We start from the raw sequence: 12,308 nt of genomic DNA, 5'->3' as shown, positions 1-12,308 counted from the left end.
TACAAACTGGTGTTGTTGACGCTTTAATCCACTGCCCTATACTACGAACGATACGCGATGGCAGGGGTTTGCAACACATGTGTGGATACACGGAACTGTGGGACGCTCCGTTCGTTGCGCCATCTCTTGTCCACCCGCACGAATTAATTCCTAGACCAAATATTTTAAACTTCATATTCCTCAACAGAATTCGCGACGACAAAAGATTTTGAACTGAGTTGAGTTTGGTTTAGCGTCCCTTTCAGCAGCGAGGCTATATGAGACGTAAACCTACTGATTAACGTGGAATCCGAACCACATGAGCTCCCGCCGGGAGATTTTGAACTGAATAATAACACGGTATAAATAAACAATTGTATTAAACTGCGCTCGTATTCCTTCTAAAATATTGTTACGTAACACTTGCTTCCTATATAGTCACAATGTAGAGAAATTTGAGTGCCTAAAAATTATAACATCGTAAAGCATTTCCTCAGATTTCCGGGTCATAAGAAAAGATCTGGAACTATTTATTTAGTAGTATTTTATGAATACTAGAGGGTTTACTTTGTAGATTTTCGATATTGCTGATTGCCGTTGCGTGATTTATTAAAATTCAAAACAGAAGTGGAAAGTATATAGTGAAGAGTCTTAACGGTTATTTGACTGGTAAATATTGATTTATGGAAAACACTACAGATCTAACTATGAATCCATTGTTCACTGGGCATAACTAACGATGAAGAATTGAATAGGCTTTGAACGAAATCTCCAGACTTTATATTTAAGATAAATCCCAGCATCCATTTTGTAAGTCTCGGAAAACATACAATTCCTTACTCAGGATGCCCGTTGAAAGATATAAAACAGTATTCTCCGAAGCGTGAAAATGTAAAGTACGGGCTAAAAGTAATTAAGTTACTATAAGCTTAGAACTTGAAATTTATTAATTTAGTTGGAATGTTGAACAGTACTATATATAACTACTTAAAGGATGTAGGGTACATTTATTATTAAAATTTATTATTCTTCAGTTACCAACTTGCAAATTCCCAATGACAGCTGAACGAATAACTTTCTTATTTTGGATGATGACCCCTTATCGATCTTCAGTAAAACAAGTTTTATACAGTCATGTGGACGATATAAATCTTATTCAACACTTATCTCATTATTTTATTTTCTTGCTTCAGTTTCATGTAGAATTCCTTAACTAGAAAAATACTAATCACGTTAGATTTTGGAAACTTCGTTTCTTCCGTAGCGTTGACGCAATCAATTATATTGCAATTCTTATATTTGTTTAGTTACACATGAAATTGGAGCAAGAAAGCAAAGTGACTTATATCTTCCATATGACCGTTATAGTGATCTTTATTACGAACTAGTTTTGAGGATATTCATTTTATTTTATGCATTGGACTTAAAGAAATGTATTTCGTTTCATTTCTGCGTTTTCTTTCATCTTACTTTATAATGCACTCTTTGTTCACGTTTGAACCTCACCCGTAGAAACTCTTCTGATAACATACTCTCACATACCACTCTTATATGCCATAACGTACTCCCACATACCTCCCTTATACGTCATGATAGTGCTCCGGCCAATGAGAGTACATCTGCTGACGAAATGAATAAAAATTCATACCTTATGAGAGGTCTGAGACTTCATTTTACGCCTGGGTTCTACACCCATGGGCGGAGCTTCGTCAGAGAAGTGGGAAGAAAGTGAGATCATTCTACAAGATGGTGGTATAACACACAGACCTGCGTTGTGTGTCATGTTCAATTCTTCTATTATTATTATTATTATTATTATTATTATTATTATTATTATTATTATTATTATTATTATTATTCACTCTTTTAAACTTTTGTGTGAGTATGTAGAAAGTTAAGAATATGAATAATACAATTATAGTAAGTTGGACCATGTGTGTATTTGATTCACGAGATTTTATTCTCAATGCATAGTTCGCCTTAGTAGGTTTTATCTATAATTGCTTAATCCATAACTTCTAATATAGTAGTTTACTGCGGCTGTTTGTGGGGAGGTTGGAACAAGATTTCGTTTTGTTTCAATTGCATCACAATTTGCAGGAAAATAGCATTTGTGTGCAGATAGCTTTGTATGCATTCAGGTTGACATTAGCGAAGCTGTCAATGCACAGGTGCTGAACGGATTCCAAGTTCGATTCCCAAGCTGGGTTATCATGCTGGTTTCTTTTACCATCCGCAGTAATCATTATACGTATTAATCTTGTTCTACTGAAGATGAATAACCAGGTCGTTATCCGAAACATATAGAAACAGTTGATCAGTTGGCTGTCAATGGGAATACGCAAGTTAGTAATTTCGAAGTATTGTACAAAGTTGTTTCACATTCCAAGCTTTCAAGTAATAAAAATAATTTACTAGCAATTATATGACAAAGATATTGTTTATCCTGCTTCTCCCCCCCCCCCCCCCTTTCAAAGCAATCAATGATGGAAATTCTCCCAATTAAAAGGTACAAATTTCTACATAACAATTAAACTCTTAACCTTTAAATGGAGTTGCAGAAATAGCACGTGACATTGCATGAACATGTTTCAGCTTGTTGCTTGCTATAGTTTCGGATGAATCTTCATCTGTAAAAGGTCTTGCCACATAATTATTTTTCAGTGCTACGTCTAGCTCCTGTAGACATGTTTCCAATTCTTTAAGTTCATTATTCAGCGCATCACATTCATCTTTGATACTTCTAATGTTAGGTGAATTATCACTTGGCTGTTCATTTGAGAACTGCAAACAAAACAAGAAGCATATAGAGTAAACTATTATATATTAAGAGTTATAGCACTAAATGCATTAAACAATAATCCTAGCATTACGCCGGTTATCTTTCATACACACAAATAATACCGGTTGGTCATAACATTTGGACCAAAAATGAGCTCAACTACGGTTGATCTTAGTTATAGTACCGGTAACATCGGCTTCTGCGACTCCCCATCTGCTAAGTCTTCCTCACAAGGCAAGTATTTTTATAGATGCTTAGTACGATATGCGCAAATGCATCGAACTCGTGAATAACAAACTCGTACCGGTATCTGTAATATAGGGTCGATCGAATGGTCAAATACTTAGTAATTCCCGATGATCTATGCCTGATACTGATGTTTGAAATAGGTATCTATTCACCTAACTTTATCTGCATGGACTTGCTATATGAGAAATTTCATAATTAAATGTATGCTGCGAAAAACCAAGATCTCAATCATTTCTGCGAGAAGATAACCACAACAATGGCTCCTTGGATTCCCAGATGTTTAAAAAGATTCAAAGGAACGACGATGAAACAAACGTCTTTGGGAAATATGTTCAAAGTTGTGACGGTCATGAAGAGTAAAGTCTGCATCCAGCTAACGTGCTGTTCATCAGTTCTCATTGTTTCCAACTCGGTAATCACTTTGTGTGTATGTGTGTTCAGGACGCAAAACAAACAAATAAAAAATCATCAAAAGCTAATTCTTTACATAAATTAAGAGCACATTTAAATAAACACGGAAAACGGTCTCCTTTCAGAGGTTCAAGTTGTCAAAAGTACGTAATATGTTTTGAAACACACTGTAGTACCCTTGCAGGGAACGATCTTTTATCCATATCCGTGTTCTTGGTTCATAGCAACATTATTTTATTTCGCAACACCGTAGCCTCACTCAGATTCATATTGTGTTACTGTGTGTGAACGTGGTATAACTGAAGGATCTTCCCGATCCTAAGTAAAGAAGTATACTTGAAATTACATTATCTTATTTCAGGTATCTGCTCGAAGTTGTCGGTTAAACAAAGTTTACTTCAATATGAAAGGTAAACATTATATATGATAAGTGGAGACAACAGCGCCACTTCAAATTTTGCTTTGAGAGGGAAGGGGTAGACCACTGACGTAAGCAATTTTCACGTTTCTCATTGACATATTTTCCTATTGATTAAAACATATTTAAATTACAAACTCAAGAGAGTCCCAAATGACACACCTGGGAGGAAATCACACAATTTTATATCACATTAAATCCTGTATAGTGCCAATTCAATTATATACAGAATGAAAAATGTACAACTGGACCCAAATTCGAATCCGAGCTGCCAGTTTACTGTGCCGATGCGTTAACCACTACGCTAGCCAATCCGTTCCTTGAAAGAATCTGAAAGATGAACTCACCAAAAGATGAACCGCAGCTAACATAGGAAGCATTCCTCCTCCCATTTACTTTGTGTACGGTATCGTCCAAAATACGGCTTCACGCGGTGTTCCATTGCACTGTGGGCATATACGTGGTTGCTTTGACTCTCGTTTATTTTTATTTATTTATTATTATTATTTCTTTTTTTTCTGGTAATACCACACACGGTTTCTGAATTTTTCGATCTTCTTTGTCCAATGTTTGGAATGTGCGACCTCCAGTCTTTGGATTTTTAGTGATGGGAATGGACCATATCCGACGACCCGGGTTTTGGTTGCGTCGCCATTGTCACTAGTTGAAGTTTGTAGTCTCTGAGGGTACAAGAGAGAAGAGTCAAGAATGAAAGAATTTAGAATAACTTGGTCAAGAAGATAAAAGAACACCTTCCTCGTCCGTCTCTGTACGTTTGTAGGTGCATGTCATCTTGTTAGCCTTGTCAACGTGACCCATTTGTCAACAAGGTGGAGTCTTATAGCGTTGCCGGCGTTGTCTAAAAATTTACCTTCTGTTGGAAACTTGAGATGAGAAGTTATACATAAAAATTTTATGGCCAAATCCTTGACATTTCTGAGTAAGTTCAATGACCAGTGAATGGGTCGAAGTCATTTGGTTTGTCTTCCTGCTCTTATCTTTACCAATGTAAACGACCATATCAACAACATATCCCTTGGAATTGCACAGCATGTATATTTTGACACCAAATCGCTTGCGCTTCTTCGGAATATACTGTTTGAAAATCACTTTACCTTTCTCAGAACCATAGCTTCGTCCAGTGCCAAGTTCTCTGCCGGCCGATAGTGTAATGCGCCTCTATTATAGGGCTGAACTGCATTTCATTCTAGCTTATCAAAAGCTGCCATCGACGGAAACTAATATGATGAAGTACGAAGGATTTTAAGATAATAAATGTATTCTACGATTAATGAGTTATGAAGAACAAATATTTGAAGATAATAATATGTAAGGGAATATATTTTAAGTGCGATATATAATTTTACTAAAGGCTGTTAAAGAATATTTAGAGTTGATCTCGAGGCGATCTTTAGGCAATTCAGTCATTCGATTTTTTTGGTTCAACTTGTTCCGGTTTTATGAACGAATCAGCAGTTCCAGTTTGTACAGTCCGCAGCAAAAAACCTGCAACATGAGCATGTAAGTTTATTGAAAAAACGACGAAGTCTTTTGTTCCAAAATAAAAGTGCAGGGGAGGACACCGATGTTTCTTCTGGAGTGATTCGTGCCACTTAGACGCTATGTTGATTCCCTAGGCTGATAGGTATAGTTTCACAATAAACTTACATGCTCATGCATGTTGCGGACTGTATATCAAAATGACTTGTACAGCAGTGAATACAGAGGTCACGTGGTGTTTGTGCAGCTTCCTTGAACCCTGCAGTACTCGTTGGTCGGGCGGTATGTGCTGATGAGAGCGAAATGTGGCGCGCAGTTAAATGCAATGTTTGAGATTTGAAGAATGCTTTCACTGATGAATGTTATATGGGATGGGTTCTTTTGTGAGAAATTTCTCTGTAATTTAAACTTATTTAAATTGCCAAGTGAAGTTTGGAACACAGAAGAGAATACTTGCAAATTTTGTTTCAGTATGGGGCTACTAAAATTAAGTAGGACTTGTATTTTGTGTCAGAAAGAGCATGTTAATTTTCTCCTTTCGTGGAGAACGACTGGAAGAGAGAAAAACCGGTATGTAATATTTAGAGGCATGCAGCTGAATTCTATTCATTTATATATTTTTAAGTATATAGTTATTTTTTTATTTAATACATATATATATTTAATTTTTACATATAGTAGTAGTCATATTGGGGGGTTAGAGGGGCTTGCTCGAATCAAGTGAATAAAAATTCACGCGTTATTTCACTTGCTTCTGCTACATGAATTCCGATAGAATGTTTAGTTAATTAGGTTTCTATGAATTGTTTTCTTGAACTGTGGAATTAGGAAATATGGTTGTTCCTGGTGTAGTATTTTCGTTCATTATTTTGAAATTGAATATTTGAAATATTGGTTAATTTAGGACTATTCTAAGAGTGGAAATTAGGATAGTAATAAATTTTCCATTACTTTAAAAAGCAATGTTTAAAATAATTATTAAAAGAATGACAGCAGGAATCATCATTCCTAACACGATTCCGTTTCGGAGGAACCAGACCTCCCAACAGGACATTGAAATATAGGACAGTTTGGTTTATACAATAGAATATTATGCTCTGAAGCATACAAAAAACAATCAATGTATTGTAAGAAAAGGCTACCCTTCACTCCAATGGGTATCTGGAAACAAAATTTACATTAATACAGAATAAGACTATATTTATAAAATTTTACATTTTAAATTTAGCAGACCTGCTGTATTGTTTCGGAAAAAAGAAACTAACTGAAATAAACGACTTGATATTCTAACTGGTTCATATTAGCTTTGCTATCTAAACAAATTGAACTTGAAAAAGAAAAAAAAAATCACTGAACAAAGCGACGTTTATTATAAAAAATAATAACTGTGTAATGAAATATTTGAATCTAATTAAACATTGAATTATTTGATCAACGTATTTCAATCTAAAATAAATAATGTAACAGCATTGCACTCTTTATAGACCTGCAAATTATGTATACATTTATAACAACTGTTATACAACATATATTTCAGGACATTTCCAGGATTTTCACCATTTTTCTGCTTTCCATTACTTTTTCATGGCGTTTCCACGAAACACTTTTATTTCCAGGTTTTCCAGAACGCGAGGGAACCCTGCATATTATGTACAGCAATATTGGAAGGCTTTGAGACCAACACACCTCAATGCCTAGCCAATACTGCTGCATACACTACCGAAAGAAAATGCTAACACAGCTTGCGTTATAAGAGAATGGAATATGGTAAGGTTCCTCAGCTAAGCTTCACTGGGAAAGAATAAGCACATAGAAAAAACAGAAAAAAAGTGAACATAGGAGGATAGGAAAGAACAAATTTAAAAAAATAATAGTGAGGATTAGTGACTAGTCCCTTAAGAAAATGCTATGACTTATTTAGCATATTGCTAATATGTAGCAATTTAAATCATCACTGGAACTGTCCTTGGCTTGTATTTTTAATAATTCAATCACTGAAAAATATAGGATATATATATAGCACAAGATTAAAATATAGGACATATATACACAAATATCCAAGATATAGGGAAAAAAAGGAGAGCCGGGAGCCCTGAGGAATTGGTTTCTCCGAACATTTAAGGAACTGTTGAGAGGATTCAGTTCTTTTGGAATCGGAATCATTGAACGAATCAAAAATGAATGAATTGCCTAAAAGAAAAATTTGCCGATCTCGATTATACGTTGATCTTCAGATATTAGTATTGCATAATCTAGTTGATATCTCAGGTAATTTCACGCGCAGCTTGACTACCTACTCATCATTTCTGTATTTATGTTACGAAGATTATGTACTGTGGGAGTTTCTCCATCCGTACACCCAGCCTTCTATATGAAAATACATTAGTCTAATAATATAAAACACTTTACTGTGCAGTAAGTGTATTACAATAGAGTGAAATATTTATCACGTAAATACTCAAAAACGTCTTTGAGTTTCCAAAAACGGTCAGAACTGTCGTTGTTCATGTCTCGTGGATTACTATTGTCAGCAAAGTGAAGACAACGTAGATATAAAGAAAGCGAGATCGAGATAGATTCGTCCCATACCAAGGAGAGAAAAAGCCGGACCGATTCCAATATTCAGTACCTGTCTGGTCTGTTGTGTCAAATAGGCAAGTATTGGCGTACGCCCACCAGCTTGCTTCGCGTCTGCTCGTGCGGACTTTTCCTCTCTGTCTGCCGCGCTGGGTTCAGACTGCCCTGATGCGGGATACAGTGCGTACAAGCTTGCTTTTGGCGCACCACTAGAAAGAATTGTTAAAAAATCGTAATTCTTCCATTAATTTCCGTCTTATTGTCTACTAAAAGGTTCCCACGGGGCGACATGAAAATATCTCACTTCGCACATATAAAATTAAAAGGTCCACCAGATGTAATTGTTGGAAAATTACTTTTTTTTTTTTTTTTTTTTTTGTAATATTTGCGTATAATTATGGCTTCCGGATGTGTAGCATAACAACTAGTAGAAAAGCACAAACCAATCTGTGCTAGATAGACACTAAAAAGGACGAATGCTATTTAACCGAGCCATAGTAGCCTTAAGCTGATGGGCGTGCGCGGTAGCGCAGGGGTGTGTCCGAACGGAACAGGCGCGTCAGCGATGGGGGTATGCACGCAAGCGAGAATAGTAGAAAGAAGTGAGTTTTGGCAATGATACGAGTTTCAAAAGCTCTTCTCATAGTTTCATACTAATAACGCTGCACATGTAAACATAAGTACAGGTCTTGTACATTGTGCGGAAATCGGCCATCAGTGGAAGATAGGGCTAGAGTGCAGTTTATGCCGAACAAGTGATTTTGTCACTGAAAGTGGCATTGGAGGAACAGAATCACCGTCACTGGAACAAGTACGGAATTGGTGTTTTAGCATTGGTTGATGGCTCTGATGTTGCCTCCTCTGCCATGGTTGGTTGGTGGTGGTGAAGTCGCTGATTGGTTGTTAAGTATTCGTAACTCATGTTCGAATGTTGTACGGTTCAATGTGTGTGTTGCATTCGTGAAGTGTGCTGTTAAGTCAGTTTGGATGTCGAAGTGAGTTTCAGACTTTTTTCTTTTGTTTTCGTTAAAATATGTTTGTGATACTGAAGTGAATTCCAATCCTTTCGGAATAGTGTGTGGATTGATTAACATTAATTTTTTTTTTTTTTTTTTTTTTTTTGTTTGTTTGTAATGTTACTAATTATGATTTCATTATCAGCGAATGTTCTGGAAATTCCTCGAAACGTAGTAGGCACACTGTTTCGGATTGGCTGTGTTTCTGTAGAGAAGTGTGTCTTAAAACAATCGTTAGAAATTCTAGTGACCTTATCGGAGGTCTTGGAATAGCAGTTGAAGTGGACGACAGTTTGTTCTCGATAGACGTAAATTTAATGTGGGTCGAATGCGCCGTAGTGAGAAGTGGATAGTTTGCTGCTGGTTGTTCCTGCTGCTGCTGGCTGGTTGGTGAAATGCACCATTTTTTTTCGGCATGCTGGATTGATTTATAATTAGTGGTGAGTGTTAATTTGTTTTTTTACAGTATTTTTTTTTCCTTATTACGTTAGATTTATAGCGGTGGTTTGATTATTTATTGTTGTTTTGGATGTTTTTATGGTACTGGAGTGGGGGGTTTGGAGGGCGGTAGCCCCCCATTTAGATCTGAAAATTGATAGTCACAGTTTCAGCTGCATTGATTTCTTGGAAGACTTCAGCGTCAGTTCTCAAGGATATTGCCCGCGTACGTAGTAATTGAAGAGTAAATTCTTGGTAAGTGTGGTAGATCATTTGGTTAGCAATCGTAATCTATTATCACTGTTATAGTTCTTAGTTTGCTGGTGAGGTTAGATTATGATTGCTTATTAGGTGGTCTGCAAAACTTGCCCAGAATTTATTTTCGATTGCTTCGATTCATGGGATTATTATTGGGAACTGATCTCTGAACTGTTCCGAGAAATCGGTTCCAATGAATGTTAGGCATTAAGTGCACTCTTACCGAAGATAGTATCTAATAGGGCCATCTTTTATATGCACTCACTTATGTTATCACTCGTAAAGCACTTGTAATTATTTTATACTAGTAAACCTAAAATAGAGCTGTATTACTTTGTGTATTTAATTCTGTCGCCTGCAGAAATTTGTTCCTTATAAACATTCCTTTTCAAGCAAAGTACTGAATTTTACCTGTAAATCTTCCAAAATGTGGTGCGCCAAAACTACATCTGCACCATACAGTACTTCCTTGCAACCACTTACCACACGTAGGACCGTTTTTTTTTTTTTTTTTTTTTTTTTTTTTTTTTTTTTTTTTTTTTACAAAATTGATATTCTAGCTCATCAGTTTGCACACATATTATCAATCTACACACATTAGCGTGCGCCATGAGTACAGAAATGTCTTAAGGGGTCATGAAAAGTAAGAAAGTGAAGGGGAAAGAACTAGATCTATATATATATATTTAGATCTATATATATATTTGACGACCTACCGTATTTTTGCGTTTCCTTTTAATCTGTTTTGACAATCCTGAGGATAAGTCGCTGCTGGCCTTTTTCGGTGGATAAAAAAATAAGTCTCAATTCTACCTTCTCACACCTATACTACACATGTACCATGCAACTGTGACATTACTTCTACAATAAAACAATAAAATTTGCACTCATTATAATATGTTGTTCAACCCACATAATTCGCGTTTGCATCACATTACAAAAAATGACATTGTTACATTAGTGAAGCAAAGACGTAACTTTTCTATTTTTTTTAATTATAATAATATACCGTTACAACTTATTCATGATTTTAATTATACATACTTCTCTTTCCATACTTTTATGTAGTTCAAATCGCCCCTAATTTGGTAATCACTTTTTATTTTGTATTATGTTTGAATTCTCAATTAAAAAATTATTCACGGTCACCAACCACCAATATTCAATCACGCCCGCTCCAAAATCACTGTTGCCAAATTATTCAGTGTGACCACCCAGCAAAAATATTTCGTGCTAACTTATGCAGAAAAAGTACTAGATCTGGGAGAAAAGTACTAAAACTTTATCTGCTCCCGTTTCGCCTTATTTATGACATTTATGATATTAATATAATATTAGAAGATTTACGACAGCTCCCCCTTTCCTGCGGGTGGGGGAGTGACCTCCCACATTCTTGAAAGAAATCCCAACTTTATTATTTTTACAGTCAAAATTGGATACAAACCATGCAAGCCTCTTACACCCTCCCAATTTTGATTTTACATCCGCCAACTAATAGTCCTGGCGGAATCCCTGCTTAATTGTCGCATTAGAACTCACTGTAAGGCTAGTTTTAGACGGAAGCATTTATCGTAGCATATCAAGTAGCAAAAATCGTATCATTGATGTCCTACCTTGTAAAGTAGGAAGTGCTATAGCATTTCCCATACCATGGCATATCCTATGTCATTTCTTGTCGGTAGAACCTGCTCTATTTCGTAGCATTTTCCCCACCATTTCGGGTCCGATTGCAGCGCCGTGGTGTGATAAGAGGAAGCGAAAGATTTTGTACCAAATATCCATTCTCTTTGTTATGTGTATGAAATTGATAAGGATCTTATCAAAAGACTACCGTGTAAAGCCACCATATACTTTTGATACCATAGAACATAATACGAGATTTTTTTGGCTCTGCTACTATAAATACTACGATAAATGATTCCGTCTAAAACTAGCCTAAAACCACTAAAGTAACTCAAGTATAACAAATATAGAGGATGTCGGGGGGGGGAGCAAGAAATATCATAAAATGGGCTTGTTGAGAAAATCGAGTTTTAATTTCATAACCTAGGGCCTTATACAGAGTCGTTTTGACGTATAATGAGCGTCATACTAAAGGCCATACTACTGCAGGAAAAATATGGTAGTTGAACTCTTTAGTATTGCACTAATTACGCATCAGAACGACTCTGCATAAGGTCCCTACTGTTTAAACGGATTACCAATTATGTACTATTGTTTACTGTGGTAATTTATTAGTTTTAACCCTTCGTTCTTTGATACTTTTGTACTTTGTATTTTCCCCAATTGAATGAACTATACAGTAAATTGCCAGAATTTCTCCTCAGAGGAGACGCCCGGACGACACCTATATCCCACTTCCGCTCTTGTAAATACCACTGTTGAAAAGAAACAGGCAGGAAAAAGTCATCAGGAAGAGTGGAATTTTCGTGCATTGCCAAATTTTTATGAGATTCCTTTTCCTCTCCCAAATGTATTTATGAGAAAAGAAGAGGAGAAAAGTACTATATTCGTTGGTGAACGAACAAGAACACTAAAATATAATAAAGGGAACTAGATCTAGAACGAAAGTATTAGCAGTGGTCACACTGCTCTTATTGGCAAAAGTCACTAAATTCAGCGATGAAACCAAGGATGTTATAAATAGAGGATCTGCCCATATGTATCTTCATCCTATTAA

General features: G+C 36.0%; 1 protein-coding gene across 2 annotated transcripts in view; it reads right to left on the bottom strand.

The window, feature by feature from the left end:
• The window catches only part of LOC145680509 (uncharacterized), a 39,957-nt gene extending 29,146 nt beyond the window's left edge, over positions 1 to 10,811 (bottom strand). The window contains exons 1-2 of one of the 2 annotated variants that reach the window (XM_081751103.1): positions 10,673 to 10,811; positions 2,523 to 2,763 (exon numbers count right to left, since the gene is read on the bottom strand). In XM_081751103.1, the coding sequence (XP_081607229.1) occupies positions 2,523 to 2,763; positions 10,673 to 10,684 (253 nt within the window). In that variant the 5' untranslated portion in view covers positions 10,685 to 10,811. Of the gene's footprint in view, positions 1 to 2,522; positions 2,764 to 4,186; positions 4,247 to 10,672 lie in introns of those variants that run through there. The other variant, XM_081751102.1, reaches the window with a different exon arrangement.
• Between the last annotated feature and the right edge of the window lie 1,497 nt (positions 10,812 to 12,308).

The sequence above is a fragment of the Thermobia domestica genome, chromosome 3, assembly GCF_964235325.1.
Source record: "Thermobia domestica chromosome 3, izTheDome1.hap1.1, whole genome shotgun sequence".
NCBI lineage: Eukaryota > Metazoa > Arthropoda > Insecta > Zygentoma > Lepismatidae > Thermobia > Thermobia domestica.
Note: the sequence above shows the minus strand (reverse complement) of the source record. Positions and strands in the feature narration are given on the sequence as shown.